Source organism: Hippocampus zosterae, chromosome 7 (assembly GCF_025434085.1).
Source record: "Hippocampus zosterae strain Florida chromosome 7, ASM2543408v3, whole genome shotgun sequence".
Taxonomy (NCBI): domain Eukaryota; kingdom Metazoa; phylum Chordata; class Actinopteri; order Syngnathiformes; family Syngnathidae; genus Hippocampus; species Hippocampus zosterae.
Window position 1 is genome coordinate 210,676 of NC_067457.1, and position 16,568 is coordinate 227,243.

Consider the following 16,568-nt stretch of genomic DNA (forward strand, 5'->3'; position numbering starts at 1 on the left):
GGGGGGAAAGGGCACAAAACACAAGCCGCCTTTCTTCGCCACCTATAAAAACGGATGGCTAGCAACTTTTTCACACATAATAGCCTCTTTCTATTTCAATTCAGAATTTAAACTACGACCTGGATCTCTTTTGTGCAAGGAATCCTCGAAATACATCTTCCGTTCATTTACTGTGGGACTTCACCAGCCGCGTTTCATTTTAAAATATAAATATATTTTCCATGCAGTACGTCCCCGTATTGGCAATAGTTAACAAGTATGTAAATAAAAGGCTAAATAAACCAATTTAAGGTCGCCGCTCGACCTTAATGGATCTAAAGTTAGCGACACGTACACACAATCGCGTATTTAACGCAGAAACGTGTCATTGACCGGCACTGGTTATAGTGATGCCGATATTTATAGGAAGATTTTTACATTTTCGGTCACAATGCGGTCGCGGTTTTCAAATCCGTCCGACTCATCCGGGAAACTTTGACATCATCAAAGCGCGCTTCCACTGATTTAAGACGTCATTTTCGGGCGCCGTTCATTTGTAAATATTCCCGAGTCGCGTTTTCAAGGCGAATACATAAACCATGGATAATCTCGTCAAAGTATGTATATTTATTTAGTTTGGGGGGACAGGGGTTGTTGCAATACCGCGTTTCGTTTAAGAATCCAAAACGTATTGATGCGAGGCGATTATCGCTACGTAATTACATTGTAGCTAAACGGGTACATGTATAGAAAACCGATAAGGCGATTTATTTGCAAGCCACGATGGGGTTTATCTTAGAAAAATTATCATCGTGTTTTTACAGCCTAATATTTTATTGATCTTGTAGTATGTCGTGAAGCAAATTCTTGTGCATGCCCTATTTGGCATAAAACCTACACAAACGTTGTCGTGTATTTGTGTATTTCAAAGGTGCACGGTGCCGGTGCCAACTACGACTCGGATTTCAGTGACGATGAGAGACAAGGTGAAACCTCCGAAAGCAGACTTAAAAGGTAAAACATGAGGCTATCGGTTACATTTGCCACTTCAGGTGGATGTGGAAGAAATAAAGGGAACCAAAGTTGATATTCTTGCTCATGTCAGGAAACACGAAGAAGACATTTTACAGAAGCCGTTCCAAAAAGATCGATACTCACAGGTGGCGCACCGCACTTTTCACGCCAATGAACTGGACAGGTATGCTGCCATCAATCCCATCTGAGCACATGTACCGTATCACAAACAAACAGCTTTTGGAAGGATGGTTAACATCAAAATGAAAAAAAAAACCGAATCGTCATTCATAATGTATGACTCTCATTTTAAAGTCCATTCATTTTACATTAGTTTTAAATGTTGTTCATCTCTGCTTTTCTTTCTTTTTTTGCAGAGAGGAAGCCAGGAATAGAAGAGCCCACTTAATATCACTGACTGCTGTATCCTCTGTTTTTCATTGACCCTCATGCACAATCCATGCCGAGGTTAACGTCCTTAAGCAGCTGCCCAGTTTGAGCGCCATAAGAAGTTTGTCGGCGACTACATACTTTACTATGGAGGACATATGGCTGACTTCAAACGCTCGGCGTATGTATTTTGTCATCGGTTGAAAACAGGCCAGTTCTTCACCATCCTCAATTTTCCTCCCTTCAGCGCAAATGACAAAACCGACTCGGATGTCCTACGTGAGAATCATCGCTTCCTCTGGAGGGACGAGGATGAAGAGGACATGACGTGGTAAACGCCTTGCAGTCTCCTGTCGTAAATTCTACACTGCTGCATTTTCTCCGGACATTTTAACTCGCCTCTGGTGTTTTTGTTTCCGAGGGAGAAAGAACTGGCAAAGAAGTATTACGACAAGCTGTTTAAGGAGTACTGCATTGCCGATCTCAGTCGATATAAGGAAAACAAGGTGGGCTCAGCTGAAATAGAAATTGGAGCTAAAAGCAAAGTCAAAACACAAACTTTAAAATGAAACCGTACTTAAATGCAGTGTACAAAATGGGGAAAAAAAATGAAGCCATATTTGGAAGGGGCGCTTTGAAAAGCAACATAAGTGAAGCGACTCATTGGGATTCTTTCCGTTTCTCTTCCAACAGTTTGGATTCCGCTGGCGGACAGAGAGCGAGGTTGTCTCGGGCAAAGGTAGGCAAACTGCACTATATTCGGGTTTATTTGAACCCCCAAAAACGGACATCCAGATCTCCACGGTGGTAGTTGGCGCAATATTGCGGCGGTTTGACACACGGGCATATCATCTGCATCACCCCAACTTTGGAGTGAGAGTGAGCTTTCCGAGCGTCACCACTAGATGGTGACGCAGACGAGCCGGTGGACGGCAGCCTGCAGCTCCTCCCACAAATTTCACTAGTGCGTCATTGGACTGTGGCCTACGTCTTGACCAAACGGTATCGAAAAGCCATTGACAGCTCTTGACCTTTTCTTGTCAAAGATTTTCAAATGAGAGACCTCTTCCTCCCCCCACCCTTCAACTTTTGCGACGGGGCTCTCCCCGGCTCATCTGCTGGCTTCAGCCTTTGCTTTGCCACAAAAAGGGCCTTTCAGATGAAGTCTGCGTAATCCGGCTCGGTTACATTTCAACACACCAGTGACAAAAACTCGACAGGAAGCGGGGATTAAACCTGACCTGAGCGGTCTTGCCTTCCTTGCACCGATTCTGCCGGGGAGCACTTTCATAAGCGCCCTGCAGCTAAATCAGCCCTAATCAAATTAGGAGCGCTGCGCGGGGGTTTGCAAGTTCAAGGTGGGGGGTGGGGGGGGGTTGCCTTTAGCTCAGCGAATACAGTGTATGACGACTCATTGATTAGTCACCACGCTTAGTTTTTTTTTTTTTTTAAACTACTGGCTCACTTGGTGGCGGCTTTGCGAGAGCGCTGACCTTTTTTGTCAGGGTCGCCGCTTGATTATGAGATGAAGAGCAGTCACGGGCATCGTTGCACCATGCCATCTTCACCTTGCCTCTGCTCTCTTTTTTCCCCCCCTTTCACCTTTGTCTGTTTCAGGAGAAAAAAACAAAACATGTCAAGTGCGCAGCCTTTAGCTTCTACAACAGACTCTCTCTCTCTTTCTCTTATTTTTGTGTTTGACAGAGAAGTGCCATATTAAGAAAAAAAAGGGGGACAGCACACACTCACCAATTTCAACAGAAATAGTTCATTGTAAGAAATGTTTGATCCCCTATCTCCCGACGAACACATTTTCGTATGCTTCATTCAAATGGCGACAGGTCTACTGTATGCTCAATTAACTCCTATTAGATTCCCGTCAACAGGCGTGAATTGCGATGCTTGCTCTTGTCATATTGCCATTTAAAGATCACCACTTAGTCTGATCACCTGGCAAATGGAAAATCTCCACCTCAGGCCCCGCAGCGAAGCTCCACTTTCAACGCTTTTGATCACAGCGCGACAATTTGACCTTGATTTTTAATCCCCACGATCCCCTCATTAAGGGACAAAACAAGTGCAGGGGCCTCGCCGTGTGCTCATTTTAAACTGCGCCTCGAGTCTTTCGGCTAATTTGAATTCTGAGCGCAGACTAGGATCGATGTCATCTGTCGGAAGAAAAAAGGGAGATCCTGCTGGGTTCTATTGTGCCAGAATAAATCAGCTCTGGAGGGGAACCGGCGTGTCATTTTAGGTGAAGAACTGCTCTCTCAGCATTCTCAATTACGTACGCTCTTTGTGCAGTTTGGTTCAAAGGGAAAACGACCGCGACCATGGTGCTACCTTTGTGGCCCTTTTCACTCATTATCGTCTGAAAAGAACCAGACTTTGAATCTGAGGAAGGAGGTGCACTTTCGAAAGACTTTTCATGTCGATTCGTAGTCTGGGAGAATTGACCCGACAACGATGATACATTAAAAAAAACTAAACAAATGGAAGCGGTGTGGCGATCGGTGGTTTTGGCAAGACTGAACGGCACCTTTCACTGAGCCCGATGAGAACGCCCTCAAAGATGTGTCCACCCCGACGGCCATATGGCTCCCGTTTGTTGACGGCAGTTGCGTGAAACGGCCTTGGGTCCACCCTGTCAGATGCTCTCTGCGCAGTCGATAAATGTTGCAACACAGAGGCCAAGCGTTGCACCTCCGCTCAGCAGCCTGCCGGGCCTTCCTGTCAGAGGCAAAAACAAACAAACCAGCAAAAAAAAAGAGCGCTTCTGCACCACGCTGTCGATTCTCAAGTCTTAACCTCTGGCTTAGATGTTGTTTGACTGACAATATTGGCGCATGGCCGCAAAGATTATCGGGGAGGAGGTTGGCAACCCAAAGACGGTTCCATGTTAATGACTTGACCTGTTCAAACAGCTCGTAAGATATCCATACAAGAAATTCACCTTTTTTTTTTTTTTTTTTTGCTGGATTGTCTCCTCACGAGGTTGCCTGGCAACCGGTAAAAGACTGCCCCTGGAAACGGAGAGGCCCACAGCAGACACCATGTAAAATGCTCATTAGCAAGCGGGGGAGGGTTTTTTGTTTTTTTTTTTTGATTCATTGTCATCAAACCAAAAGGCTACACCCGGCAACACAATAGCCAATCGCCATTACTCCTTTTTAATACGCCAGCTGTCGACGGGCGCGTCTAATGAATGGCGTGCTCGGAGAGATGATTGACGGTGGAATTGTGCTCTTTGGTTCACAATCGGAGAGCAAAATTTGCCACCGGCCGGTGAATTTAAGTGTCAGTTAGTTTCACGTCAAAATTCATTGGAATGCTTGCGGCCAGGGGAACATTAAGACATGAATATTCCATACGGTCTATGCAAATGTATCTCTTTTTTTTTCATGAACACCACAATGTCGAGATTAACTCGCACATCTGAGCCACGTGACTCTTTGTTCGACATGTCATCCTTTAAGTCCTCCAGACATGCGATAACGAGCTTCTCCCACTTGCCAACGACCTCCACGCCGTCAATCGCCAATGCACGCGCACGACATGAAACGCCAAAGAGCATCGACGCCACTCGCTCGGGGGTCACAGCCTCCCCGCGTCACCCGCTTGAATTTTAATCACGCGGCCATCTGCCTCTCTGCGCGTTCGCCTTGATCCGCGCCCGCCGAGCAGCAGGAATTAGGAGCCATTGACGTAAGAGGGACGGGAGTTTCCTCGCTTAACGGGTTTACTCAGCCACGTCAGCGCCAACACTTTTACCCCCCCGAAACACGTGACGGTCACTCACACTGCGAGCCGGCGTAACAACATGATCCTTGTACCCATGACCAAAAATGTGTTAGCGCGTGGTCAAATATTGATTCACATCGGCGGTTCAAAAAGCGGGATCCGCAAGGGTTTTAATTAGCAATAAATTATGCTCTGCCCGTATCTCCATTTCAAATTCTCGATCTGCTCGTAATCAGTTTCAGCCTACCATAAAAACAATCATTTGTGCATTTTTTTTAAAGAGCACTCATTAAATTTTATAATACAGAAATACTGGTTGACATGAAGGAGAGGCGTCAGTCATTTTAGTTGCTTTTCACAGAGGATAAATAATATACGTCTGCGAGTATTGTTATATTTCCTGTCAAATACGTCATAGTCATGAATCTTATTTGAACTTTCCCTTTCGGCAATCTCAAAGTAATACAGGGTAAAATACGTTTTCAAAAAAGAAAGTTGTGAGTGTAAGCAGGCTACAGCGCCTCCTACCGCACAGGGGGATCCTTGCAGCATGTGACATGTTCTTCGGACGAAACGCTGGGCTCGCTCACCATCCATGTCATTTGTGGAACGGGAATCTGATCTGTGTGAAACGGGACCAATTATAAAATAACCACCCGCAAATCACATTTCAATCAAATCTTCGTAGTGTGCATACAGTCAGAGCTCAGATAAGCTCGAGTCTATACTCTGCACTCATTTCATAAGTCAGAAGGCAAAGTACATTCCTCAAGTGCTAATTAAATGGCAACTGGTCATTTAAATACCCCAAATGTATGTTACACATATAGCACATTTGACAATAAAGTGGTATCCAATCCAAATAACCAAGAGCATTAGTACACGATGACAATAGATCACAGTCATTTGGGGGGGGGGTTCCAGAGTAGCATCATTTATGTGTTGAACATAAATCAAAGCATCCCAGGACAATTGAGTTCTATCTCCATATCTGAAGCTAGCGGCTAGCTGCTCAGCCAAACTATTGCATGGACTCACAAGTTCCCTCCCGATTTTCTCGGCAGCGCGGCGAACTAAAATGACACTCATCTGCGGTAGAGTCGCCAAGGTGTTGAGAACATACCAGTCAGGTCGAACAAATGGGCGAAAAGAGCACTTTGGAAGCAGCCACCTGCAAAAGTTCCCGTGGGGACGTCGCCCACACGTGACGTCGCCAAGACGCGACGGTGTGCTGTCATTTCACATGGCAATAGAAATGGTCACGTCACATATTCGACAAATTTAAGGACGCGCTACAACAAAGTATCACATACAGACATGGACAATTCTAAAGTAAAACGAAAAATGAATTCGAAAATGATCAATTCTAACATATTCTATAAGATGCAAATTTAGAAGTAACCTGACGTCGTATCAGACTCGTGTCCCGCAACACAACTAACATAAATGTGAATTTAGCGTTTCATCATCGGGGTGTGTAACTAAGACAAATGCAATTTAGTGTCATCACACTAAAGCACTGCGGGGCTTTTTCATTGCCGCCCTTCTCCTCCATCCAGTCCGGCATGTGAGGAGAAAGTCTGACCCGTGGCCCTAACGCCACCGTCGGTGTCGGTGGCAGGCGAGTGGAGCGAGAGCGTTGCCCTCCTGCTGTCGCGGGGTCAGGAGCATCGTTAGCCCTTGTGCCAAGTTGGGAGCTGTGACGCACTCGCACCCGCTGTTGCAATCTGGAGGAAACCCGAGCTGATCAGTGCCGCCCTAAGCTCGTCTAAGGATCACGGGAGGGCCGGGCGACGGCCGGAGGGAAGCCTGAGGGGATTGATGACGGTGATGAGGCGAGGAGAAGAAAGGGCACTGAGAGCACGTTGGGGGGGGGGGGGGGGGCTGCTGCAGGCAAGGGACATTGCTCGGAAAATTGTAACGGCTCCATTTCTCAGCTAACCTTTAGGGAGAATGAAGAAAAATGCACAACATGGAGAATGTATCTGGACTGATGTCCGTTTCCTGTTGGACAAAAAGGCAATCAAAAACCAACAAAAGTGGGCAAAAGAAATGGCAGCTGAGGAACTCCTACCCCTCACACCTACGGGACCCGTGGTCTCGTCGTAGCCTTTTCTGCCAATTTTCCTTCCTTCCATGCAGAGCATGAAAAACAGATTGAGAGTTTGCATTCTCGATTTGTCCTTCTTCAAAAAGAGATGGACATTACATCCCCGAGGAGGAGTTCCACATGGCTCAATCCTTTGCCCACTTCTTTCCTCCCTCAGTGTCGTTCAGTTTTGCCGATGACATGCCAGAAAGCTAAAAGAGAAAGAGCAGCTCGGTGATGTGTCGTCATCTCGTAGGTCAGTTTCTGTGCGGGAACAAACGCTGCGAGAAGCAGGACGGCCTGAAAAGCTGGGAGGTGAACTTTGCCTACGTAGAACAGGGCGAGAAGAGGAATGCGTTGGTCAAACTGCGTAAGTTCCACAGATCAATATTCACGTGTGCCCATGTGTTACCTTCTGCAAAAGGTGAACTCGGGGCGTCCGATTTCTTTGCCCGCTTGTCTGTTGCGTGATTGCCTTTTTGTCTTCCAGGACTTTGCCCGGAATGTTCTTACAAACTCAACTACCACCACAAGTAAGCATCGCGCCTTTGAGACATTCTTCATTTTTTCAACCAGTCACCTTTTCAGTGACCACGTTTGCAGACGCAAAGAGGCGAAAGCCAAAAAGACGACGGTGCCAGAAGAGAACCGGGAGCCATCCCGGAAGATGAAGAAAAAGACAAAGAAGAGATCGGCGTCGCGCTCCAACAAGCACAAGCGCGGGGGTAACAACTGCGCCCGCTCTGGAAAAAATGGCCCCGTTTTGCACTTTACATTGCGTTTGCTTTTCCAAAGCGCCGATTGAGACCTACTCGTGTCTTCCCTCAGATCGATCCGCTTCCTCCAGCGGCTCGGAGGAGTGGCAGGGCAAAGGTAAGGGCGCAAGCGTTTGTCATCTTCTCAAACGGACGGTGCATGACGGGCGCCGCCCGCGGGCCTGCGGGCGCACGCCTCCAAAATAGTTTGGAGTGAAAACAGCCCGCAAAAGAAGCCCTCCTGGAAAACGCCGGGCCTGCTTTTTCTCAACCGTCTCATTCCACTTTCATATGTTGACACACTCCAGTTTCCGGTGGCCCGCAGTAACGGCCGCGCTCAAAGAAATTTATGCTTGAACCCTTATGCATTACTTTTTTTGGGGGGGGGGCAAATCATCACCGCCTCTCAAATCCATGCCTGACTCAAACGCCTACACTTGCAGACTCTGAAGCGGCGGACGAGCCCGAGTGTCCATCCGAGTCGGACCACTGGCGAGGACCCGCCCCGGCTGTGGAGGAAAAGTCGAGGTGAGGCGTTCGAGTTCACGTTGCCTCTCTGCTCTTCCGTCTGGAGTTGACTGCCCATTTGCTGTTTTTGTGTGTGAACTGTCTTTCAAGTCAAGCGCTCCGTGAACGTGCACTACATTTTGATGTATTCTGTCCCCTTCAGGGAGGAAGAGTTTGACGACTACTTTGAAGACTTGTTCCTCTAAACGCCGACGGGGGGCCGCCTCCGCTGAGATTCGAGACTTTCCGTGTTGTCGACTAGTGCCAAAATAAACCCCTTTCAACGTCATCTGAGTTTTCGGTCTCGTCACATTTTTTGCGGACTCCATCTCGGAACGACGACGGCGTCAAACACGGCCAGACAGCGTCGAATCGGGCGGAGAGATCAGAAGCAATCCGCTGATCCTCTTTGGTGGCAGGCTCATCCAGCTTTGGAGCCTCTCAGATCCCCGCACGATATGCCACCTAAGAAGGAAGGCTTGTTTGTGCTAAGCCCCGCCCATTGGGGGCTCAGGCTCGGGGGGCCTTTGCCTCATTCTTTGTCCAACCTCGACGTGCCTCGGGGCGTTTTGGCTCCTTAAGAAGCAGGGGCAAGTGCTTTCCAGGTAGGTGTAAAGCTCCCCCGATTGGATTAGGAACATTTGATCGATGTTGATTCGAGGTGAAAACATTGCATAAGAGGAAGAGGACCAAGCTTCGGGGGAAAGTGCACGGCGACCCAGTTACGGCATCCAGGCAGGGATTGCGCCATCGAAACCGGACTTTGACCTGATCGGTAACACGATGCGCCTGTCACATAATCAACAGGATATATCGATAACCCCCCCCCCCCCCCACTTCTTTTTGCTGTCACGGCCCAACTGAGACAAGTCCAGGTTGTTCGCCGAGCGACCGGCAACCGTTTTTTTCCCGTTGCTTTTAAATTGCCAATTGTAAAGCTACGCTACGAACAACAAAGATAATTCGAGCAATGAAACATTTTATTCACATCCTTTTTTCCATTCATTTCAAACTGTGTTATTCTACTGTACAACAAATGCAGAATCCAATCAAATTACAGAGAACTACTAAGAAACGGACCAATCGGGAAGAATAATGACGCCGTGCTACTTGCAAACGAGACTGTGCCGTGCCCCAAACGACACGATCGATCGCTGCCTTCAATGCCGGCTACTTATGAGCGGCTAAATTGCTAACGTTTACGTGGACCAGGCTGTGCAAACTCTGGTGGGGCAGCCTAATGTTTCAAACTTTTCTTTGCTAGCGGTCAATCATACAAACGTTCATGAATGTTTTGGACACACCGACATGTGAATTGTTGTCAGTTTGTTTTTTAAACCGCATATGTCCTTGCCGTATGTTAAAAAGGGGCGCATTCGTCTTCCGATTGGACGACTTTTAGTAGCGATTTGAAGCTACAAAAAAAAACGTGCTAATTGGCCAGCAAGCATAAACAGTCCATGGATGCCGTCCGAAGAAGAAGAAGAGCTTTCTCCTGAGAAAAAATGATTCCATCGTCTGACTTGTCCTGAAAGTTCTCCTATTGTTCATCATTGTTTTTGGAAATTTGCCTCCTTGGGTTGCTAATCCGGATGGAACTAGGGAAGACTTCAAAAAAAAAAAAAAAAAAAAGTGGTCGAGACCAGACCTGCTTATAGATCCAAAGAGAAGGTTGAACCAGTCCAGCTGCAGTCCGTAATGTAGAATTTAGCAGATTGTGCATGTTTTTGACTTCCCATCACCGCCACCAGCTAGGCAGAAGAAAAAAAAAAGGGAAGAAAATAAGCACATTTTAAATGGATTTCTTTTAAGTAACACTATTCCAGATTACTTTTTTTTTTAATGCTACATTAAGGGAATGCGAATAGAAAATAAAGCCAGCAGGGGGGCGGAGGTCTGCATTTCTGGGTTAATTGGTGGAGCCCAGCTTTCAAAGCAAACACAGTGGAGGTGACATTTAGCTGTTATATAGAGATATATATCCCCCCCCCCATGCCCCCCCGATCTGAACATTCTCTGTATCCTAAATATTTCTCTTGGAAAAAATAGCCCCGCGGACGCTACCTCTGCGGGCTTCCTCCTCCTCCAGTTTCTTCTTCTCGTCCTCGATGGCCTTCATCTTGGCGTTGTACACCTCGGCCTGCTCGTTCCAGTGGGCGCGGTTGTTGTTGAGGCCGTCAAACATGGGCGCGATCTCTTTGTGGAAGCGGGCAAACTCCTGACAACAGACAGAGGTTTGGCTTTTGAGCCCCGCCAATGGCCACCGCCGCCAATGAACTCGTTACCTTGTAGACAAAGGAGCACACAAAGTCAATGAAGCCGCACTGCATCTTGGGTAGCTGCTCGGCGCAGTTCCTGTCCATCATGGGCTGCAAATCGCACAAAGAGCAATTTTGAGCGGGGAGCGCAAAACGCGGGCGGGGACAATTGGACACCTACAATCGGTTGTTGATCCAAAACGGATCTCTCCAAGTCTCCTTGTTCCCAGAACTCCGCCGCGACCATCAGTGCCACCTGGAAACCGCAGACGAGAGTGAGACGGACGTCGGGAAAAAAACATCCTTTGCAAAATGTTATGGCGAGGGAAGCCCCGCCCCTTTTTTTTTGCATTGCGTGTAGATAGAAAAGACAGCAGCAGATGACACATACATCATTGGTGAGGAGGACGCATGTTTTTTGAAAGTGGCGCTGCCTGTTTTTGGGACAAATGTCCTTTTTCTTCCGGAGCAAAACAGAAAGCCACTTGCTCCGTGCTTTTTGCGCGCATGTGCCGCCCCGGGATCGCGTTTCATCGACACGATGGAGCGACGCGGCACGGGAGGCCCACCTTGCTCTGCACTTCCCACGGTTTGGTGATGGCGGACAGGTCGCAGCCGGTCATCATCATGGCCCTGGAGCGGCAAGAGCAGGGGGACGGATAGCCGGTCCAGATGGGGATGGGGGTGGGGGGGAATCCAATCAAATGAGGCGTGACAAAGAAGCGCGGCCGCCGCATGAGCCTTACATGACGATCTCCTTTCTGACGGGGTTGTTGGAGATGAAGGCGGTGGCCTCCTTTTCATCCGTCATGGGCTCGGTGGCGTTCACGATGTTTTGGAACATGGTTCTCTTTCTGCGGTTGAAAAAGGCTCAATATGTTGGAGACCGCTCCAACGTGTCAAGAATAAAACCGTTCCCGCGCCGTTATCATACTCGGGAGAAAGAAAAAATGACGGCATACTACGCACTTGAAGTAAAGCGCCAGATCGGTGGCGATGATGCAGACGTCAAACAGGTGCTGCACCGTCTCAAACTGGCGCTTCTGAAGGTTGCAGAAGATGTTCAAAGTCTGCAAAAGAGCAAAGAAAGCCCTCGGAAAGGGAGCGAGGAGCGACGGCATGCGGGAAGCCAACTCCTCGCACCTCCTCGCCCATCAGGGTTTTGCTGTACTCCAAGTGGTGCCTCTCCATGATGGACGAGCCGTGAAGTTTGGCCAGAGGTGATGCGCTCCTGCACGGGAGGTGGAAGGGGGGCAGGGGGGGCAATTGCAACACAGCCGCTCAGAAAGGAGCTAAAAACAGACGCGCGGTGACAGGTTAGGACTTGCTTGGTCTGGTAGAGGTTGTTTGTGCCTCTGTGGTCGATATCGTGGCAGAAAGCGGCGGCCACCATGGCGAAGGCGTCCAGGTCCGAGTAGTACTTGCGCAGCTTCCCTGTCTGCGCCAGCAGGACCCAGTGAGGCGTCAGCCATTTCTGGATATCAACACGCAAGCACACACGGGAGTGGGGGGGGGTCGCTACCTGGAGCAGGCAGAACATGGTGTGGCCCACGTTGAAGCCGTGCCGCCAGTTGTGGTAGGTGATGGAGCGGTAGCCCTTGCGCACCGTGTACATCCAGCGGGTCAGCGTCTGAAGGAGGACGCCGCTAAAAATGAGCACGCGCGGCCGACGGGCGGTGGCGGCGGCGCTTCGGGCTCACCTCTGCGGGAACTTTGAACTTCTCCACCACGCCCAGCTCAAAGAACATGCGAATGCCGGCCTTGATGAGGTCGAACTCCGAGACGGGGAAGTCGCTGAAGGCGAACGAGTACAAGTTCTCGCCGTTGACGTTGTCGGCCGTCGGGCACGTCGCTCTCTGCAACGCCAAACGGGACCTCGCTTTAGCCGTTGAAATGGCCCCCGTCGGCCCTTCCGGCGACGACGTCCGCCCGGCAGCCTTACCAAGAGTTTGTACATCTCCTTCTGGTCGCAGTCCTCCGGCTCACAACTGAACTTTTCTTTGGTGTTCTGCAAAGGGGGTCGAAAGCCACACAAAAGAAAAAGTTGAACGTTTCGGGCCTGCGCGGCAACGGCGGCGGCGCTGCGGGCCGAAGCTCTGACCAGGATGGACTGCAGCTCGCCGGGGGTGCACTTGCTCTGGTACATGAGCATCTCCTGGGCGATGTCTTTCCTATACTCCATGTGGTTGAGTTTGTCGTAGGTGTCGCAGTTGAGCACCGACCAGCCCAGGAATTGGGTCAGCGCCTGCACGGCACCGCATGTCAAAAAGAAAATCCCCGCCACCATACCAGACAAAGAGGAGGACGCGAGGGAGCTCCTTTCCCCATCGACGGCGGGAAAGCGGACCGGAAATAAAGCACGGCCGGCCACGCTGCAAACGAAGCTTTGCGTCCGTATCAAAAGCAAAAGGCAGACGGTTGGATTGCCACCCACCTCGGTGATCTGCTCGTCGTATTCGTCGAAGGGCTTGCCGTCTTTGCGGTTGAAGAAAGTAGCGATGCCCACGATTTCCTCCTTCTTGTTGACGATGGGCAGAGACAAGACGTTCTTGATGACGAAACCCGTCTCGTCCACCGCTTCTTTCTGGGTTTGGAGCGCACGCAAAAAGAACCGACTTGTGGCGCTCGCGTGCAACGTTCTACACCCGGCCCTCGCCCACATCGAAAACCAATCAAATAGAATCAAACACTCTGACGAGAAAGACCGATGAGTCACAAGTGTGTCAAACTTCTGCACTCTAGCGCCAACTACTGCCACGGAGGACTTACTCCACGTGAGACACCCAGTCGCTTAAAATGTCCTTCCTAATACGCACCTGAAAAGTGAAGAAGTCATCTGCGGCCACGTTCATCATGTTGCAAATCTGCCCCCCCGCCCCAAAAAAACAAAAGATCAAATAAGACACTCTTTGCAATCTTCCCGGCAAATAATGGGCGGGACTCACAAAGCCGTTCTCCGCCACGTAGGTGGGAAGTCCGCTAACCAAAGCCCAATGATCGGCGGGAGGACCGCTGACGGGGTAGAAAGAGACGGCAACTTAGAGCAGCAGATCACAGCGATAGGACGACATTGTTTTGCGCTTCCGCGGCAGCTAACGAGGCCAAATGCGAGGTGAAAACGTCATTTCGCTTATTTCCCAGTAGGAGGCGTTCACGGTGGACCAGAACAAATGGGCCTGGGTTCAAATTGCTCAGCTCCAAACGGAATCCTTCACTAATGACTTTGTCCACGGACCAAACATCGACAAACAAGAGCTCGTTTGATTTTGCGCCCAGAACTTTTTGTTCATTTGTTCACGCCCGACTGAATATCGCCACAAATGACATTCCGCTTGAAACTGCCAATTCTCTCGGGACAAGGTTTGGCCTTGGAAATAGACGGACGGCCTCATGTGAACCAAAGTCGACTCCACTCACGGTATGACTTTAATTTCCTCCTTGCCCTCCAGGAGGTAGTCAATGATTTTGTAAAAGATGATCTCCTGTGGGGGGGGAGCAAAGACAAATGTAAGAGCATGTGGACAAAAAGCAGCGCTTTGCGTGGTGGAGAAGAGTCGGGTACCCTTCCGTCGGGCGTCTTGGGGCCTTTGTACGGCTCCACGTCTCCCAGTTTGACCGGCCATTCGTCGTAGAATTCCTAATCGGGGCGGAATCGAAGGTTACGCTGCGAAGGCGGCGTCCCCCCCGCGCGTGTTCTTCAAGACCGACCTTCTCCTTGGTCATGTCCAGGAGGCCCACGGAGTAGCGTTCGCAGTTCAGGTAGATCCTCACCGTGTAAAGGGCTTTGTGGAACTGCCTCTCAATGTCCGTCAACTCTTCAAAAACCTTACTGGCTGACCAGAGCAGCACCTGGACAGGAAAAAACAATTTTCATGTCCATCAAGTACAACTTTCTTGTCAAATGTGCAGCGCACTGCGACGATTGCTCGGACCGGCGCTTTACCTGACTCCTCCGGGACTCCACGTTGAACATGTAGGCGGTGTGATGCTGCAGGGCGATGACGTGAGCGAAGGTCATGTACTTGTGGAAGAGCTGAGCGGCACGACGGGACACATTAGAGGCGTCGCGCGGAAGCCGCGGAAAAAGCTTCTTTTTCTTCTTACCGCTTCATCCTCGGGCGTGAAGTGAGCCGCTCCGATCTTGTTGAGTGCCACCGCCACCCCCAGGCACTCTTTGTCAGCCATCAGGGGGTACGTGAGCATGCATTTGGTCTTGTAGCCCGTCTGCTTGTCCACAAAGTCGCAGAATTTCTTATTCTGGGGGGTGGGGGCAGCGGAACATTGGACATCAGTTGTCCATTTGTGATTTCATGAAGGACGTGACCCAATTCTCCCGCTGCCAGGCCCGCAATTCATGACTGCGCTTCCCAAAGGAATCGCCGCCGGGTCGGTACTCGACCTTGGTAACAGACGACGGTGAATGACGAGCCCGGAATTAAGCACAGCTTGGAATGACTTTTTCCGCGGAAAGCGATGGCATGGCGCCCTCAGAGTGATGATGCAGCAGGCGGCGGTATTTTATCCGAGACGTCACCTACCTTCCATATTTGTGGCCTAAATCAACAAAAAGGTTTGGGAGCCAAGCTGCCCTTTTACAGCCCATTTCGCAGCATTAGCCGGCGGACGGAACAGGAAGATCATCAACAGCTACACGGTGGACAGCACTCGCAACGACCATGGAAACGGCCGTCGGCGTCCCGCTTCTCACCTGGGAGACGTCGGCGACGTTTTGGGGCTTCTTGGAGGAGGCGGTAAAGCCCACGATGCCCATTTCCAGGGGGAAGACGATCTCGGTCTGGGGGTGCACCAGGTTGCTCTCGTATTTGGACGTCGGGGTGACGTCGAAGAGCGACGTGGCCAGCTCGGGGATTCCGTTGCGGGACCTGCACTGGTAAAAGCTGACCCTGTCGGCCTGCAGGATGAGGGCCACGCGCTGCAGCACCTTGTGCAGCGACTCCTCCAGCGCGCCTTGCTTCTGCATGGCCCGCACCAGCTCGAAGATGATGGCGGCCTCCTGCACCGAGTCCACATCCTTGAAGGAGGCCGCGTCCTTCACTTGGACCGTCGCGGCGAAGGCGGCGCTGAGGGCCTCCGCCCGCACCTTCTTATCAAAATATTCTTTGGCAAACTGCGGGTTGTTGTCCAGATATTTCTCCACGCTGTCTTTATCTGCCATTCTCCCGACTTCTGTCTTGTCCTCCTATTGAAGCATCGCCTGTGAGGGAATTTAACCCCCCCCACCTACCCCGACTCCCCCCCCAGAAAAAAGAACAAGTCCTAGAGGGGCCAATGCATCCTCCTCCGCGCTGCCCGACGGGAATCACTGACAGCGTCCCTGGGACGCGCCGAGACATAGAGGCTGAAAGGATCAACGCGGCCGCTGATTAATGTGACGTCACGCCATTTAAAGCCCTGCTCTAAGCGTCCTTAACCCCGTCAAATCCCGCCACTGATCATTTTATATCTGGACGCGCAGGAGGAGAGACGGCAAAAAGGGCTAGCTTACAGCTAAGCACGTGGTATTAGCAACATGACAAAATGTCCTCAAAATGTCGGCGACTTCAGGTGGATTCGTCGACATTTCCATTCGCGTCAGCCGCCCGAAAAACTCGGCGGAAAAATAGTGCCGGGGGACCTGCGCCAACTGGACTTTAGTCATCAAAATTTCTTTCCTCAATGTATTTGTTACGGAGAATTTTAGAGGCGTTTGAAGTGCTCATTCCAATGGATACCGAACGCTTACAAAGTCATTAAATGCAGAATGAAAAGGGAAGGCATATATCAATCGAATAACAGCCGGCCATCCTTTTCAACGACAACACTCAGGAGTTTACA

General features: G+C 50.0%; 2 protein-coding genes and 1 long non-coding RNA gene across 4 annotated transcripts; 1 reads left to right on the top strand and 2 right to left on the bottom strand.

Moving 5' to 3' along the window:
* Positions 1-474: 474 nt before the first annotated feature.
* fra10ac1 (FRA10A associated CGG repeat 1) lies at positions 475-8,764 on the top strand. Of its 2 annotated transcripts, XM_052069483.1 has the most exons (14): positions 475-596; positions 911-993; positions 1,085-1,177; positions 1,371-1,416; positions 1,488-1,564; positions 1,631-1,714; positions 1,805-1,889; positions 2,077-2,122; positions 7,470-7,583; positions 7,704-7,746; positions 7,817-7,938; positions 8,042-8,086; positions 8,412-8,496; positions 8,639-8,764. In XM_052069483.1, exons 1-14 carry the CDS (start codon positions 579-581, stop codon positions 8,679-8,681), a joined length of 984 nt encoding a protein of 327 aa, XP_051925443.1. In that variant the 5' UTR covers positions 475-578; the 3' UTR covers positions 8,682-8,764. The 2 variants fall into 2 exon arrangements, with proteins under 2 accessions (XP_051925443.1, XP_051925444.1); XM_052069484.1 differs by lacking the exon at positions 475-596 and having other exon boundaries at positions 908-1,006; positions 1,101-1,177.
* Positions 906-6,992, bottom strand: LOC127603344 (uncharacterized). The gene is made up of 5 exons (XR_007963029.1): positions 6,248-6,992; positions 3,923-5,746; positions 2,877-2,991; positions 1,101-1,198; positions 906-1,006 (listed from the first exon to the last, which is right to left on the bottom strand). It is a non-coding gene; the product is annotated as an uncharacterized LOC127603344 (long non-coding RNA).
* Positions 8,765-9,437: 673 nt separating the features above from the next.
* On the bottom strand, positions 9,438-16,495 carry pde6c (phosphodiesterase 6C, cGMP-specific, cone, alpha prime). Its single transcript, XM_052069373.1, has 22 exons — positions 15,442-16,495; positions 14,838-14,990; positions 14,677-14,766; positions 14,442-14,582; positions 14,296-14,370; positions 14,151-14,215; positions 13,679-13,745; positions 13,550-13,597; positions 13,168-13,317; positions 12,835-12,978; positions 12,676-12,741; positions 12,434-12,589; positions 12,256-12,363; positions 12,062-12,171; positions 11,877-11,964; positions 11,703-11,803; positions 11,480-11,587; positions 11,303-11,366; positions 10,915-10,989; positions 10,761-10,844; positions 10,540-10,693; positions 9,438-10,226 (listed from the first exon to the last, which is right to left on the bottom strand). The coding sequence occupies exons 1-22, from the start codon at positions 15,907-15,909 to the stop codon at positions 10,183-10,185; spliced, it is 2,559 nt and encodes an 852-aa protein (XP_051925333.1). The 5' UTR covers positions 15,910-16,495; the 3' UTR covers positions 9,438-10,182.
* Between the last annotated feature and the right edge of the window lie 73 nt (positions 16,496-16,568).

What these genes read in the sequence shown, in the direction of transcription:
- fra10ac1 (XM_052069483.1), top strand. An exon ending in AAACTCAACTACCACCACAA is followed by an intron (nt 7,747 to 7,816) that starts GTAAGCATCGCG and finishes CCACGTTTGCAG; the next exon opens with ACGCAAAGAGGCGAAAGCCA. An exon ending in GGAGGAGTGGCAGGGCAAAG is followed by an intron (nt 8,087 to 8,411) that starts GTAAGGGCGCAA and finishes CTACACTTGCAG; the next exon opens with ACTCTGAAGCGGCGGACGAG.
- pde6c (XM_052069373.1), bottom strand. Translation starts at nt 15,909, where the DNA reads ATGGCAGATAAAGACAGCGTGGAGAAATATCTGGACAACAACCCGCAG. An exon ending in ACGACGAGCAGATCACCGAG is followed by an intron (nt 12,979 to 13,167) that starts GTGGGTGGCAAT and finishes GGTGCCGTGCAG; the next exon opens with GCGCTGACCCAATTCCTGGG. An exon ending in CGTGGGAAGTGCAGAGCAAG is followed by an intron (nt 10,990 to 11,302) that starts GTGGGCCTCCCG and finishes TGCGGTTTCCAG; the next exon opens with GTGGCACTGATGGTCGCGGC.